At 44.3% G+C, this 18060-nt stretch overlaps 1 protein-coding gene across 1 annotated transcript; it reads left to right on the forward strand.

The window, feature by feature from the left end:
- Positions 1-13963: 13963 nt before the first annotated feature.
- On the forward strand, positions 13964-15370 carry LOC102433356 (putative tripartite motif-containing protein 75). The gene has a single exon (XM_006089685.1). It carries the CDS (start codon positions 13964-13966, stop codon positions 15368-15370), a length of 1407 nt encoding a protein of 468 aa, XP_006089747.1.
- Positions 15371-18060: the final 2690 nt, after the last annotated feature.

The raw sequence follows: 18060 nt of genomic DNA on the forward strand, positions 1-18060 counted from the left end.
AAATTCAGCACTATTTCTCCCTGCTCTTCACAGTCCCAAAGAGGCCAGTTAGCTGCCGGCTGCTGCTCTTCTGCCTCAAGCCTCCAGGCCTGGGGGCCCTGGGCCCTTTCACTGCATCCCGGCCCCTTTCTCCTCTGAGTCCCCATTCCCGCCCTCTCACCTCGGACTACCCTGCCCCACCTCCCTCTGAGGGCTGCGCCTGACCCTGGCGGGGCCTGCTCTCCCCCAGCAGCCCCCACAGCTCTGCTCCCAGCTCCTTGCCAATCTGGCCTGGGGCCCGGCCCCCACCCTCCCCTCTGCTGCCTCAGACAAACCAGAAACCCTGGAGCGGGAGCCAGAGGGGCCCCCTCACATCTGGAAGCCACCCAAGTGAGGGGCGGAGGGGCCTCCACATCCACCCTGCGGGCGCTGCGATGACAGAGGCGAGGCTCCAGGACGGTTCCTACGCCCGGGCCCCTGCATCTCTTAGCCTCGGGGCAGGCCCCTGGTTGGCTCCAGTGCCACAGGTCCTCCCTGGGGGCCCTGGGGCCTAACTGGCTCGCTGAGGCCCAGGGGTGTTGCCCTCTGGTCTTGGTGGGGCCTGGGAAGCAGCGTGCGAGTGTTCTGAGAAGGCCCAGATCTGCAGGGAATTCATTACTGTCCCTGCCCTCCTGCCTCTCCGCCAACAAGGAGCTGCTGGCCGAAGCCTTTGTTCGTGGGCAGAAGCCCACAGTGAGATTCCTGAGCGGCTTAGGGGTGATGGTGGGGCCAGAGGGGGCTTAGCAAGTGAGTATAAAGAACCAGCTGTGGGGGAGCAGTGGAGATTTTAGAGCCCGTACCCTGAACCCTTCTAACAGTTCACTAGGTTCCTTTCTTCAGTAACCACTTAACTGACAGCCTGATGCGTGTCCCAGGTGCTGGGAACCGGAAATAAATACAATGTTGTCCCTGTCCTCTAGGGGCTCTGGAGAGAGAAAAACAAGTAAGCCGCAAACACGGTGTGATAGACACCATCACAGAAATGGGTGATTATAAAGGAACCATCTCTTGAGCACATATTAAATGCCACAAACTAGTCTAAGCATTTTACATATGTTATTTTCTTTCCATCCTATCTGCTTAAAAGGTATCATTACCCCCATCTTACAGATGAAAAACTTGAGGCTCAATTAAATAATCATTGCACAGTTAACAAGTAGTGGACCTAAGATTTCTAAAATGCCTAATTGACTCCAAATTACTTCTTCCTACTGGCATAGGTGCTACGGGTAAACAGAGTTACCAGCAAGTAAGCTCTGTTGAAGGGTGGGTGGGACGCAAGTGGACAAGGTGGACTGAGATGGTTTCGAAGAGAAAGCAAAGCCTGGTTGGCCTTTGAAGGATGAATAGGAGCACAAAGAGCACAAAGGCAATCCAGGCCAAGAAACAGTGTGTGCAGTCTCCTCTGACTTGTTGTAAATCTGTTCTCCAATGAACTTTTTAAAATCTGAGATAATTTCTGGTCACTAAAAATTATAAATAACTTGTTAATATTTAATTCAGAAATTCCCTTAGAATCTCAACATGATTGAGTATGGGAGTTGGAGGGTCCCATAAAAAATATCAATTAGGCCCGGCCAGCTGGTTGGTCATCAGCCAGTGCACCATGAGGTTGCTGGTTCAATTCCCTGTCAGGGCACATGCCTGGGTTGTGGGCTCAATCCCCAGTAGGGGGCATGCAGGAGACAGCCCATCAATGTTACACTCTCACATTGATATTTCTCTCTTCTCCCTTCCTCTCTCTAAAAACCAATAAACTATTCTTTTTTTAAAAATGTCAATTAGCATTTAAGAGTAATATTAAAGTCAACTCTAAAGAGGAAACAAAGCCCCCATCGTGCCACCATCCTAATACAGCTCTTTTAGTCACTTTGTTTCCTCCCAGTTCTTGTCAGTAAATGCATGAGCACTCACCACGGGCAGCATGGAAGGCAGCTCCATTAGCTGTTCCATGGGTGTGGCCAGGAGAAGGTGAGAGTCTTTACTAGGATTTACAAATGTTCTCTAAGGGCTGTTTTTTCATATTTTATGTTGGAAAAACATTTTTTTAAATATATTTTATTGATTTTTTACAGAGAGGAAGGGAGAGAGATAGAGAGTTAGAAACATCGATGAGAGAGAAACATCAATCAGCTGCCTCCTGCACACCTCCCACTGGGGATGTGTCCACAACCAAGGTACATGCCCTTTACCAGAATCGAACCCAGGACCTTTCAGTCCGCAGGCCAACGCTCTATCCACTGAGCCAAACCAGTTAGGGCGAAAAACATTTCATCTATAATAATAAAAGCATAATATGCTAATTAGACCGGACAGCCTAAAGACCTTCCCAGATGTCATTCTGGACGTCCTTCCAGATGAAGCCACCGTGGCAGGGGGCCAAGGCAGAGGCTGTTAGGGGCAATCAGGCAGGCAGGCGAGTAGTTAGGGGTGATCAGGCAGGCAGGCGAGCAGTTAGGAGCCAGTGGTCCCAGATTGTGAGAGGGTGCATGCTGGCCTGAGGGATACACACACACACACACACACACACACACACACACACTGTGCACTAATTTTGTGCACTGGGCTTCTAGTATATCTATAAAAGTCATTCACTCTTGCTTTACAAAGACACACCCAGAATATGTGTAGCTGCTTAAGGGAACTGCCTTCACAGAAGAGACTGAACCCTTACCTGATGGCCAAGGCCCAAGCCTCCTTCCCAAATGAATCTCTTGCTCGCCAAACCCTCTGCTAGTGTCAAGCAGCCACATCTACCCAATGTTCTTTGAACATACCAAGTATACCCCATCTAGAACATACCAAGTATACCCCATCTCCAAGTTTTGCTCCTACCCTTCTCTCTGCCTCCAATATCTTTCCTCTTCCCTCGGTTCTCCTTGAGATTTTCTCCAGCCTTCATTCTTAAGGATCCCAATGAAGTCCCAAGCTTTTTCAGAATCCCTGGGGATTTTTCCTGCTCTAAGCCCCTCCACTTCTATCAATACCATTCACTGCTTTTTGCTGTTTATCACTTCCAGACATACTCTCTCTCCTACATATATTTGAAGATCTTAAAGGTAAGGACTATATTCAATTTCTCCTCCTCTGCCTTCTGCCCACAACTGACAGCAAATATGTGTTGATTATAATAATGCTGGTCATATGGGATACAAAACACTAGAATTTCTAGCCATAAGAGAAGAGGATAGACTCAGAAGTCAGAGTGAGCCAGAATAAATTGTAGTGCAACCATTTACTAATGATGTGACCTTGGAAAAGCCTCTGAACATCTCTGTGCCTTAGTTTTCTCATCTGTAAAATGGGGACAATAATAAAGTTATTGGGAAGGTCTAATGAGGTAATGTTTAGCACAGTATAAAAAGTGCTTAGTCCATCATAAGCATTGACTACTAGTATATAGTTGATGCTTTTATTTTTTACTACTAATAAAAAATAACAGCAGACTGGAGTTTGCAAATACAGGCATACCTCATGGCACTGTGCTTCACTCTATTGCACTTTGCAGATATTGAGTTTTAAACAAATTGAACATAAGACACTTTACCAGCAGAAAGGTCATGACTCTCTGAAGGCTCAGGTGATGATTAGCATTTTTTAGCAATAAAGTATTTTTTAATTAAAGCATGTGCATTATTTTTTAGATAAATGCTATTGATGACAGGTAATACACTACAATACAGTGTAAACAACTTTTATATGCACTGGGAAAGCAAAAGGTCCATGTGACTATTTTGATATTCGCTTATTGCAGTGGTCTGGCACCAAACCTGCAATACCTTTGGGGTATGCCTGCAGATTTCAGAAAGCATTCGCTTAATATAAGTCATTATCCCCAAACATGATGAAATTATCTATCGAAAAATTTTACATTATAAACTAGTGAACATTAAGGAGCTCTAGGGACTTTGCGCCTGATGGAGTCCTGTAGCCCTGAGATATCACTATCTCGAGCCCCATGTCTGTGACCCCTCTCAGAGTTACCAAGGATACCCCGGTTCCAACAGTCATGAGGCTGTTCCCAGATTTCTGAATGGCCCGTCAGCCTCCTAGAACATTGGAACTGTGAATAACTCTAGGGAGCACCCCCTTATTCTACAGACAAAGAAGCAGCAGCTCACACAGAGTCAAGTCACCTGGCAGGTAAGAGCCAGAGCCAGAACTTGAAACCCAATATCCCCACCTCCAGTTCAGAGCTCAGCATTCACCACATCCTGCTGACTCCTTGGAGAAAGAGCAGCCTTGGGAGACTTGTGCCTCATACCCCAGGGGCACTGGGATTTGATCTCAAAGTGTGTTTATTACTGTGAGCTCCACTGAGTGGCCATAGCTATAGACTAAGGAGGGTGACTTGTTCAGTAGCTTTTCAATTAACAGAATTCTGTTGCTAAAACCTCGGGCCTCCTCCAGGGACTGATATCTAAATATTCCATTTTCTGACAGTGAGAATAGTTAATGCGTGAAAACACTGAGCACCAGCTACGATGCGTATCTTCTCTCAAGTGTTCCTGCTCAGCATTTGCATCCAGCCTCTGTGCCGGAACTCCAGTAACCTCGCTGCTTCCAAGGGTAGCTCTGGGGAGTATTAAAGAGTCACCAGACCTCCTGGGATTCACATGCAGAGACACTTGCCTATGGAAGCAAACAGGATGAAAACACCTGCACAGAAGCATGCCATGCTCCTGGCACGTTGTGGGCCCAAATATGTGGTCTCTCACTGATACAGCTTCACCTAAGAGGAAAGCAAAGAAGGGAAACACATTGTTGTTGAGTGAATGACTGATCACCAAAGGTGTAATTTAGTAACCACCCACAGCACCATCAGTCATTTCTGAGCAATTAACGTTTCACTCACTGAATCATCACCCATGTGGCTTACAGGGCGAGGCTTGGCTCCTGTCTCAGTGTTCTGGGGCTTTCTCGGATGACAGCCCGTAGAAGTTTCTGGCACGTAGAACTCACAATAATATTTGCCCAGTGGTGCATCTTGCTGGAATCAAATTTAGCAGTCATGATGGCTCCATAAAAACACTTGGCAGGGAGGGCCATCCCTGCTGAGCAGAGGCATGCCCTGATTGATAGGAAGCCCATTCAAATTTGAGACCCAGACTAGTCCCAGCTGAAGTGCCCTTCCGTCCCTTGTCTTCTATGAAATCAACCGTAACTCTTATCCTGAGAATCAAGCAGATCTGCTTCTGGCTCCGTGTGACTTAATCACGCGCCTTACCCTGATCTCATCCCTACACATGTGACCTCAGAACTTTTCCTCATGATTCATGGCCCACACACCTGACACAATAATCCTGACACCACAGGGTCCAGAATCCATGATGCTGCCTACTCTAGAAATGCTGATGAGTGCTGTTTCTTCCGAGCCACCTCTCTGTGTGTATAGCATTGCATCTACAAATGCACAGAATCCCAGATGGGCCCATTTGTTGAGCCCTTACTGTGCGCCAGGGACTTAGCTAAATATTTCATAGACATTATCTTATTTTATTCTTCTGATAGTCAAATAAGAAATATTCTATTATATCCATTTTATATGTAAGGATACAGAAGCTCAAAGATCAAGTAACTGATCTGAGGTCACACAACTAACAAGTGACAGAGCTAGGATTAGTGCCTGGATGTTTCTGACTCCAACTCCCAAGCCCGTAGCCTCTGCTCTCCAGCAGCCTCTAGATATCATCTTCCATTGCTGAGGTACAGCACGGCATGCCCGTGCATGAAGGAAGACCCCGCAGGCAGGACTGGAGGCAGCTGGACCTGGTCCTAGCCTACCTCATTCATCCATCTGTTCATCCAGCAGATGTTGATAACTACTGTGGGCCAGATACTGGGACAGGAATAAACAGCACAGGGGTCCTGCCCTCAGAATGAGGACTTTGAAGACAAACGAGGATGTATTTTGAAGGCTGTTCGCGTTTACCTCCAGGTGTCATCTTTACTGGGAGCCTCAGAGTTGGACCAAGTTGGCTCTTGAGATCCGGATCTTGCGAAAGTCCAGAGCACAAGGCCAAGTGCCACTGCTGTTGATCCCATGCTAGATATTTATCTCAGGGGAACTTCAAACAGGGGAGTAATTCAAAACCTCTCCTTACCACCTGTCTGGAATTGCTTTCTGGCTACACCCATGAGTGACTCACAAGTAGCATATTCCTGGAGCCATTCCAAAGCAAGTAAAAGCATTTGGTGTTTTTCAGTTACTGCCTTAACCTAATATAAAAGGGCTGGAAGGCCCTGGACAACTCCCGTTTAATGGGCCCAAATACTCCCTAACACTCCCCATTCAGTTAGTGATATCTTCTTCTTCCTCATGAGAAACTAGTGGGATTAGGCCATTGTGAATGACCCTGTGCTTATGTCACATCAAGTCTGTGTGTGCCCTTCCAGAAGATTATACTTCTTGCAACAAATGGAACATGAGGTGGGTATAAGATTTCTGTAATAATTTCTCTAGGTCCAAAAATTACATTCACTTGCACTTTAAGTATTCTTGTTAAGGATAATCTGCCCACTGGGACTGCCCACCTCAAGCAGAGGAACATTCTAATATCTTCCCAGGGGAGGTAACCAAAGGAGCTTGATAGTGCTCACAGGGACTTGGCCAAGAGCTGTAGGAAAATGACTTCTGAATTCACTCACTAACACAAAGTGGGCCATTCCCGCTAGGGGGTGCTAGACTATTTAACCTTCCAAAACAACCCCACCTTTGGTAAAGCGCTGCAAGATCTGAATGTTGCATGGCAGTGCCTTTCATAGAGAATAAAAGTAAACAAAGAATATTCCTTTGAGTCATCTTAGCTCTTGGTGTCCTAAAATATCCATTTAATTCCTTAATAAAAAGAATATAGGTCAGGCTAGCCCAGAGAAGGTACGTCCCTGATATTAGCAAGACCCTGAATAGAGGCCTCTTAATAGGGTAAACGTCTCTCAGTTAATATATTGGGAAATAGAATTATGAATGTGGGGAGGTGATAGGTTTTCAATTTAACTAGCTTTGTGCTTTTTGTGTACCAATGGTTTTATAATGCACTGGTTTTTGGCAAGGTGCCCCAAATGGTCTCTGCTCCTACAAACTATACAATCCACTCATCCTCTGCCTACTTGATGTTACCCAAACCTAGTTCCTGCCTCAAGCTCTGCCTCCTTCAGGAAGTCTGCTCTGACTTGTATCCTGAGTATTTTCCCAGCTTTGATAGGGTGCTTCCTCTAAGCACTAGGCATTTGGCATTAATGGCCTGATATCACTCCAAAATAGGACAGCAATCGTCATCTGGAAAAAATATGCCCTTTGCCCAGTAGATGAGAAAGCAGATGGGAAATAAAACTGCCAAATGACTTTTCAAGGACAACTCAACTGTCAACCAACTGACCTTTCCCAGGAAACTACTAAATGTATACAACGGTAGCTTAGTGCTCTTGTGCAAAGTAGCAATATACTACTGATATTTCTTTTACTTCTCTACTTTCTATGAAAAAATGAATATGGTGGTACCGCCTTTCCAGGGACAAACCCACTTCTAAAATTTATCCTATGGAATTAATTGCATCTCTACACAAAGATGCCCCTTGCTATATTATATTAGAACGATGTGTAAGTAAATTGTGGTACATCCATTGGAGGAATACTAAGCAGTCATTAAAAGTCATGTATAGTAATAACTAAAAATATTCACAATATATTGTTAAACGATAAAAGGTTATGAGATGAATAACTGTATTAAGAATTTTGGAAGCGACATCTCTGTAATGAACACTAAGATAGCTTTTGGCTTTCTGACAGCTAAGGAAAAATGGAAAGTTTTCATGTTTCATAATAATTATTGGATAAGTGTCTATCTTCTAAAGAACACTTTTCTTTATCCTCACAGTAAACCTATGAGTTAAGCTTTTATAACATGAAAACATGTTCATACTGTAAACTATTCTGATGAATAAAAAGGGGGGATGATTTTAAAATACTGTTTGTACTGGGTATCAGTTGTTTCCACTATGCAGCCGACATTTAACTTTCTTCTGGCAACTGCACCCTGATTTTCCTTTGGAACCACCCCCACCCTCACTCTCATGAAGTCCACAGGCAAATTCCAGAGATGGTCATTACTGCAGACCTGACCAATTGCAGCATCACAGGCCCCAGCCCATAGTGACTGCTTAAGGGATAGATTTTAACCTAAATGCAGCCAATGCAATAAAACTTTTTGGGATTGCTAAGAAGAAAACATATGACCTTGTCTATTGGACTTATGTCTGGAAGGACAAAAGGCTGATGCTGTCAGTGCCTTCTTGCCACCACATAAAGTCTGAAAATGAAGCCAGTATAGGGAAAACTAGTGCCAAGAAATAGAGATTTGGACCTGGTATTAGTTCCTGGATCAAACTATACCTATCTACCCTGCACTTTTTAGTTGTAGAAGCCAATAAATCCCCTCCTTTTTTGCTTATGCCAGAATTGGTTGAGTATTCTGTTGCTTGCATCCAAACAAGTCCTAAATGATATGCTCTCAAGTTCCATACCCATTTCCAAATCCTCTAGGGATGGTCCCATATTTTAGAAATTATAAATATCCTGCAGAGGCTGAAAACCTATCTATGAGAGTAATTAAGGGAAACCTGTTAAAGTAAGTGTTAATACCCCTATTAGAAGTCTGAGACCAGATGTCTCCTTTTTCTTACCTTCTCCTCTTTGAATAATTACACTCCTCAATAATAACCCATCCCTAAGAGTGTTGTTATAAAGAATAAATGAGGATAAAAAGACATTAAAATGCTTACAACCATGCCTGACACCCAGAGGGTTTCCAACAAGTTTTAGTTTCCTTCCTCTAAATATCGTCAAAAAAACCAAATGCACACCAACAAGATGCTTATACATTATCGAAACCTTCATTGTCCAAAACAATGTTCTTTGGACATGTTTTGAACTGAAACATGATCAAAGCATAGGATACTTGCAAGAAAACATCCCCAAAGCAATGGTACTGCCATATTTACAAGTGATGGACCAAAGGAGGAGGACAGCACAGTGGGCACTTCTGCAGAACACCTGCCACAGCAGGACTGCTGACTCTGAGCAGAGTCTGTCAGAGGGGAAGCAGGAGGGCCTACCACGGACTAGGCCCAGTGATGTGTTTGATGGGCTGAGAAGGCAAGGAGCATGAATGAAAACAGCCCCAGAGAATCCGAGGGACCCACATCAACACATGACTACAAGGAAATATGTGTCCCTGGCAAGATCATAGAAAATATATATTGGCCTCTGCCCCCAGTTCCTGGCACAGAGGCCCTGAAATCCTTGTAATTTCCTTGGTGATAGAAGTGTCTTTTGCTCTGATGCAGTGACTCTTCTTGGTGGGTTCCTGGAATGTTCCAAATGAGGGCTAGTCACCAGAAAGATGAAGCTGTGAATGGAAGCTTGGAATGTTCAGCCCCACCCCCATTCTCTTGAGAAAGAGAAGGGCTTTAAATGGAGTTAATAATCGACCATACCTACAGATGAAGCCTCCATAAAAGTCCCAGTAGCGTGCTGTTCAGGGAGCTCCCAGGTTGGTGCGCATATTCATGTACCAGGCAGGTGTCGAACCCCAACTCTACGGGACAGAAGTTCCTGCACTTGGGGCCCTCCCAGACCTGGGCCCATGTATCTCTTCATCTGGCTGCTCATCTGTATCCTTTAGCATACCCTTTAATAAATTGATAAATGTAAGTAAGTGTTTACCTGAGTTCTGTGAGCTTTCTAGCAAATAATCAAATCCTTGGGGGAGGAGGTCGTGAGAATCTCCGATTTGTAGCCAAGATGGACAGAAGTTATGGATAACCTCAGGACCTACTACTTGCAACTAGCATCTGACATGGGAGGCAGTTTTGTGGGACTGAGCCCTTAACCTGTGGGAGCGTCTGCCCCCTGGTGGTCAGTGCACGTCATAGCTACCGGTCAGATGGCCGGACCGACACTTAGGCTATTATATATATATAGACTATCTCCAGGTAGATAGTCTCAGAATTGAGTTAAATTATAGGACACCAGCCTAGTGTCACAGAGAATTGTTTAATGTGGGGGGAGAAACCCACACATGTGCTGTCCAGAAGTGACGTGTTTTGCGTGAGCAGTAAAAGAGACACACAGAAGGGGAGAAGCTAGTTTTTTTTCTCCAATATCGTCCCAAAACCTGGAAATGCTGCAGATGCTCCTTAAGAGGATAATGTAGTACAAAGAGCGTGTGTTTCCAGTCATACTGGCCTAAATGACAACGCCAGCACTGCCTCTTACTAGCTAAGTGACCTTGAACTATTTCTTAAGCTCTCTACGTCTCAGTTCTCTTATCTGTGACATTTAGGTAATAATATGTACCTGGGAGTAGCTCCTTTCCTCCAGTCATTAGGGACGCTCAGGGATAGTCAGTCCCGGTTCTCCTAACAGGTCTGCACTTCCCTATCCCCTTGGGAGGTGGGTGTGTTCTTGTGGTTTGCTTTGAGAAATGAAACGTGAGCAGAAGCACCTGTATCTGGTGAGGTAAAAGCTTTAAGAATCAGAACATGATTGCTAGGCCCTCTTTTATGTGATGAGGTAATTCTAGAAACAAGGTCAAGATTGGACCTCTGTCAGCCTGTCACCTTGTGTCTACAGTGAACAAAACTCCCCTTCTGAACTGCACTGCAGATGGATCATGAGCGAGAAATGGACTTTCGTGTGTTCCTAACTTTAGCATAAGCAAGCCCATCCTGTTTGATACACCCAGTTACACCCTTCCACTTGCATGAAATCACTTAGAGACATATGGTACATAATTAAATTATATTATTTAGATATTCACTCAAAACTTTGAATGTCCCCATGTATTATAATCAATGATAAGATACTTCCAAAACTTTAAAAACAAAATGAGTAAGATTCAAAATAAAACAGACATGATTAGAAAAGATTGATAATACCCAGTACCAGTGAGGATGTAGGATGACAAACGTTCTCATACCCTGCTGTAAGGGATATAAACTGCATAAGCTTTCTGAAGGACAAACTGAAATTTAACCTAATTTAGAAATGTCTTCCTAGAAAATCATGAGATACTAAAACAAAGAAGTATGTATAAGGACATTGATGTACTAGTTGTAAGAGTGAAAAATTAGAAATGACCTAGATGTCTAATAGGAGACTAGTTATAGAAAGGATGGTGTATATATATATATATATATATATATATATATATATATATATATATGCTGTGCAGCCATGAAGACCAATGAGGTCAATTCATATTTTTAATACAAGTATATCCATGATATGCTATTTGTAAAAGGCAAAGTAAAATAGCATACATTGTATGATTTCATTTTCATAATTGTACTAGAGGCCCGGTGCATGGATTTGTGCACATTGAAAGGGAATTAATTAGAAGAAATATTTTAATATCACTATTTGCCCTTCTCTATAATAGAAATGTCAACCAAATTCATAATCAACAATGACAGATGGAAACACACGCATGCGATTGGCACCAGTGAGAGCTTTATATATATATAGATAAAATTGCTTAATTGGACCTGCTTTCTGATTTAGCTAAACTTTTTCCAGCCCAGTGAAGCACCCCAACTTCTCTTTCAGGTAATTGTCAGCAACACAGCAGTAAATATCAACACGAAGCACATTATTATTGTAGATCACACAGGGAGAACAAAGGGTGTAATATTTAACTGTAGCAGTGTTTGATTATATTCTGCGCAGTGAGAAAACCCAAAGTCGTTTTCAAGATCCACCATTTCTTACTTCTTTTCAGTCAGGTCAAGTTTCTAAACTTTCTAAGTCTCTGTTTTCTGGCTAATGAAAAGAAAATAGGATTCTACCAAGTCTACTATTTACCTACTCCAGGCTTTCTGTGAGGATCAAATGAGATGAGGCACGGGAAAGTGCTTCACAGACATTTGGCTAAAGTGTAAAATGTTTGCACCTGGCTATAAAGCAAGTCGTGTTCCTGGGCTGAAGAAACTCCAAGGAGGCTAGTCACTAGGGAGAGGAAGCCAGGCGTTGCTACATGATGTCATTACCCGGCGCCCACAGTGACCATTTCTGGGCTGGGCTAGGCTGTGGGCCACATTTTGTGCCATGGGGTCTTGGCAGAGTTGGCTGTGATTTGTGGGGTGTCGCTCCAGGGTGGTGGTGGGGCCTGTGTCCCAAGAGGGGGAAGCCAAGTGTTGGTTTGTCAGTGCCAGGTCTGCAGTGCCGTTTCTTTTTAAATGGCCAGTGCACGTCATGGCAGCTCCTGCATTGAGCGTCTGCCCCCTGGTGGTCAGTGTACATCATAGCTACCGGTCAGACAGTCAGACGGACAAGTAGGCCTTTATATATAGATAATTGCAATACTAAAAGAGCTACCTCAATGTGACTAATGGTTATCTTTCTATAATAAGCTGCAATTGATTTTTACTTTCTTCATTTTTCCTTCTTAGTGCCTGATTCTTTTTTTATAATAAACATATCTTATTACTTTTGCAATCAGAAAAAAAAAGTAATAAAGCTGTTTTCATTCTTAAAATGGAGGGGAGGAGTGAAAGATGAGAGGCAGAGGCAGAAAGAATCAGGGAGGCAGAGAGGGTGACCAAAAAACTAATCAACCATCAGCAGCGGTGAGCAAGAAATTGTCTGTAAACCATGGCTGCAGGGACTGGGAAACCCAATTTCTGCTGAGAAGGGTTCTGTTTAAAATGATTGTAACAAAGCAATAACCAAAAACTGATCAACTGTAATAGGGCCTGAGAAAAGACATTTTTACAAGGTTGTTCAACATGGAATGTAGGGAAAAAAATGAATCAAACAGCCCAAATGTGTTTCTGTGTATAGAACTGCTCTAGCCAATAGGACAGCCACTAGCCACATGTAACTGTTGAGCACTTGAAATGAGGTTAATCCAAACTGAGAAGTGCTGTAAGAGTAATATCAACACTGGACTTCAAAGACTTAGCATGAAAATAAAAGAATGTAAACAATGACTCTGTGCTGAGCCCTGGCTGGTGTGGCTAAGTTGTTTGCACATCATCGTTCAATTCCCAGTCAGAGCACATACCCAGGTTGCAGGTTTGCTCCCTGGTCAGGTTGCGTACTGGAGGCAACAACCAATTGATGTTTCCCTCTCTCTTCCTCTTTCTCAAAAATCAATTAAAATAACATTTTTAAAAAACAGATTCTATGCTGAAATTATAATATTTGGGGTATATTGAGTTAAGTAAACACATTTGTTTAGATCACTTTTTAACTTTTTAAATGCTGCTGCTATGCCGGAAGCCGGTCCATCCTTGCTGCTTGACACAGTCGCTGCAGGAAAGAAACATCTGCACAGCATATGTTTCAAGGGACCTGGCATATATAGCATATTGTTCTTAATATGTTTGCTCTCCTTAGCGCCATGTGTTTTAACCAAGGTCACCTCTCTGAGAAAGGTTGTTTCCCCAGGTGGGGATTTTCCCCTGAGGTTAGGGAGGAGATACAACCCCTTAATTAAGTGCCAGGCGGGTAGTTAAGCTACATAATCTTTACTCCCTGGAATGGAGATAAGAAACGCCCTAACCTTTGTAATAGAAATTGACAGGATTAAAATCGGCTGGTATAAATACAGATGTAACAAGACAATAAACATCAGATCCTCATCAGTTCCTAACCAGAACTCCGACCAGAACTTTGGGTGGAGATCCTGGCTAGAGAACCTGGCTAGGCTGCTGATCAACTGAAGGCTGTCTCCGTGTCATTCCTTCTTCACCCACTCCGTCTACACCTTTGGGAACCCCTGGACCCGCTGGGGTTGGATCCCAACATCTGAGCTGCCAAGAACAGTAGTCCTCCAGCTACACTGATTGGCTGCAGGTGGGCAGTGGAGCTCCTCTAGGCATCTACCTCTGTAGCTAAGGACCTCACAGGACACCAGGGGCTGACCTTAATTGACAAAGAGAAATGGCAGGTGAAGGAGCTGTGGCAAAACTCCAGACCGAAATCAACTGTCCCATCTGCCTGGATAACCTGAGACACCCTGTCACCATCGAATGTGGGCACAACTTCTGTCGTTTCTGCATCGAGAGGTCCTGGGCTGATGTGCAGGACAGGTTCCCTTGTCCTGTGTGCCGTCACCCATGCAAAGAGAGGCACTTGTGGAGCAACACCCAGCTGGGAAGGATGGTTGACATGGCCAAGCTCCTCCAGATCACAGGGGCCAAGGTGAAGCAGCAGGAAGAGAGGCGCTTGTGTGAGAAGCACAACCAGGCCCTGACCCTCTTCTGTGAGGAGGACCTAAAGTTGTTGTGTCCCCTGTGCACTCAGCCCCCTGATCACCAGGGCCACCACGTGAGGCCCGTGGAGGAGGCTGCCTCTCATCACAGGCAAAAGCTCAGAAGTTACATTGAGCCCCTGAAGAAGCAGCTGGCAGACCTTCAGAAACTATTAGCCACTCAAGTCAGGCAACGATCAGAACTGAGAGAAAAGGTGGAAAAGCGGAGAGCGAAGTTAGCCTGTGAATATGAGAGTGTGATAGCATCCATAGAGTGTGAGCAAGCGGCAGTTCACTCAAGGCTTGCTGCACAAGAGAAGCACATTCTACAGAATCTCACTGCAAACAAAGCTGCATTTTCAGACCACATTTCCAAACTTAGAGTTCTACGAAAGGAGATGGCAGAGATGAGTGTGCTGTCAGATGTGAAATTGCTGATGAATATCAAGGGTGTCCCCCCCCGTTGTGATAACCTAGAACCTCCAGATGTCTATTGCATCAAGTATAAGAGAGAAGAATTCAGTCTTCCTCCACAGTGTTCGGCCCTGCTGCAAATCATGCAGACATTTAGAGAAGAAGTTACTCTGGATCCCGAAACTGCACATGCTAATCTGCTTGTGTCTGAGGATAAAAAGTCTGTGACATTTGTGAGGAAAAAGCAAGGAGTTCATTGGAATCCAAAGGGATTTGCAGACGACGCAGTTGTCCTGGGTTCTGAAGGGTTTGACTGTGGCCGACATTACTGGGAGGTCCAGGTGGATGACAAGCCTGAGTGGGCCGTGGGGGTCTGTAAAGACCCCCTTTCCAAGGAGAGAAAGCAGCCCCTGCTCAGACAGGAGAAGAGATGTTGGACGATTCAGCTGCAGGATGGTGACTATGTAGCTCGAGGGCCTGTTTCTGTCACCCTTGTGCTGCAGGAAATGCCCAGAGGGATTGGCATCTACCTGGACTATGAGATGGGTCACGTTTCCTTTTACAGTTTGAATGACATGTCTCACATCCATTCCTTCAGGGATACATTTTCTGAGGTGCTAAAGCCTTACTTCTATGTCGGATGTGATCCCAAACCTCTTACCATCCGTGCTTTAAGAGATTAGGAAGGATGAACTGTTACTTTGGTTCATTTTCTTCCTGTGACTTCTAGGTAGTAGGTGAAGTTTTTTAAATTATAATTTTATTGTTACTTTATTTTTAATATATTTTTATAGATGACAGAGGGAAGGAAGAGGGAGAGGGATAGAAACATCAGTGGTGAGAGAGAATCATTGATTGGCTGCCTCCTGCACACTCTCTACTCTGGATCCAGCTCCCAACCGAGGCATGTGCTTTTAACTGAATTGAACCCAGAATCCTTCAGTCCACAGGATGAAGCTCTATCCATTGACCTAAACCAGCTGAACCTCTTGCAGAGGGGGCGCTGCCCCTCCCTCATTCGCACAACTCACATCACCTTGCTTAGCCCCAGAGGATGGCTGGTTAGCCAGAGATGGGTAAGATTCCTCAGGGAAGGAACAACCTAAGACAGGCACAGTCGCAGAGGGGCCAGCAGGAGAGAACTTGGGGGTCAACAAAGGTGGGGCACAGATCCTCACCCCCCCAACTATGCAGGGGCTTGAACACTCGCCCCTTCTGAGGGAGGTCTCCTGCCCCCATGGCTGCTTCCCGCTTCCCATGCCCAGCTCAGATCGGGACCCAGGTAAAGACAGACTGGCTGACAACAGCTGCCTTCTCACTACAACAGGACTTGTTTCCCATTTCTACCTTGGACCACAGGGAAAGGGGCAGATGAAGGAAAGGGCTGTGTCAGGATGCTGCCTTCTTCCCTTTCTTCTCCTTCTTTTTTCTAAACACTTCCATGCCTTGTAGTTCTTTTGCTTTCTTTTCTTTTTCTCTCTACTACCCTCCATCCTCCATAACAGCTGACCCAGAGGACACAGCTTACTCCTCCTTGGACACCAACACCACCATCAAACATGGCCGTGATGGACCCTTTGATGCAGCCCTTCAACTAACACCAGTGACGCCGCCCGCTAGCCAGACCAACAAAGACAATCAAACCAACAACTTGAGGAAAGCTGAAATCTCTTGACTGAAGAGGCCGGCAACCTTCTAAGGAACGGGGCTCCTTGTGCGCTTCATCCACTATGTTTATAGCTATGCTTATTGTCATTGCTTGCCAGTCTTCTTCCGAGTCTAAACAGCCCAATCTGAGAGGTGGCCGCTGATTTGCATGCGCTATCATTTAAAAAATATAAAAGGGGGAATTTGCCGGAAGCCAGTCCATCCTTGCTGCTTGACACAGTCGCTGCAGGAAAGAAACATCTGCACAGCATATGTTTCAAGGGACCTGGCATATATAGCATATTGTTCTTAATATGTTTGCTCTCCTTAGCGCCATGTGTTTTAACCAAGGTCACCTCTCTGAGAAAGGTTGTTTCCCCAGGTGGGGATTTTCCCCTGAGGTTAGGGAGGAGATACAACCCCTTAATTAAGTGCCAGGCGGGTAGTTAAGCTACATAATCTTTACTCCCTGGAATGGAGATAAGAAACACCTTAACCTTTGTAATAGAAATTGACAGGATTAAAATCGGCTGGTATAAATACGGATGTAACAAGACAATAAACATCAGATCCTCATCAGTTCCTAACCAGAACTCTGACCAGAACTTTGGGTGGAGATCCTGGCTAGAGAACCTGGCTAGGCTGCTGATCAACTGAAGGCTGTCTTCATGTCATTCCTTCTTTGCCGACTCCGTCCACACCTTTGGGGACCCCTGGACTTGCTGGAGTTGGACCCCAGCACTGCTAGAAAACTTAACATTCCATAAGTAGTGCACATTTTATGTCCATTGGACAGGGCTGGTCTAAATTGTTGTCCAGAGGAAGGATTGCCCACTCTTGCTTAATTTACTTAAACCAATTCATCTAGAATTTATTTTTTTATATGTTAATGATTTTATTTTTCTTTTATTTATTTACTTATTTATTTATTTATTTATTTTAATAATTAAATCTTTATTGTTCAGATTATTACATTGGTTCCTCTTTTTTTCCTCCATAACTCCCCCCACCCCCCGCCCTCACTCCCCACCCACTGTCCTCATCCATAGGTGCATGATTATTGTCCAGTCTCTTGCTGCATTTCCCACACCCCTCCCCCCCCCACCAAGCATAATCAGTCCATTCCCTTTCTATGTCCCTGATTCTATTATAATCACCAGTTCATTCTGTTCATCAGATTATTTATTCACTTGATTCTTAGATTCACTTGTTGATAGATGTGTATTTGTTGTTCATCTTTTGTATCTTTACCTTTTTCTTCTTCTTCCTCTTCTTAAAGGATACCTTTCAGCATTTCATATAATACTGGTTTGGTGGTGATGAACTCCTTTAGCTTTTTCTTATCTGTGAAGCTCTTTATCTGACCTTCAATTCTGAATGATAGCTTTGCTGGATAAAGTACTCTTGGTTGTAGGTTCTTGCTATTCATCACTTTGAATATTTCTTGCCACTCCCTTCTGGCCTGCAAAGTTTCTGTTGAGAAATCAGCTGACAGTCGTATGGGTACTCCCTTGTAGGTAACTGACTTTCTTTCTCTTGCTGCTTTTAAGATTCTCTTTGTCTTTTGCTCTTGGCATTTTAATTATGATGTGTCTTGGTGTGGTCCTCTTTGGATTCCTTTTGTTTGGGGTTCTCTGCACTTCCTGGACTTGTAAGTCTATTTCTTTCACCAAGTAGGGGAAGTTTTCTGCCATTATTTCTTCAAATAGGTTTTCAATATCTTGCT

Source organism: Myotis lucifugus, unplaced genomic scaffold, assembly GCF_000147115.1.
Source record: "Myotis lucifugus unplaced genomic scaffold, Myoluc2.0 scaffold_61, whole genome shotgun sequence".
Lineage (NCBI taxonomy): Eukaryota > Metazoa > Chordata > Mammalia > Chiroptera > Vespertilionidae > Myotis > Myotis lucifugus.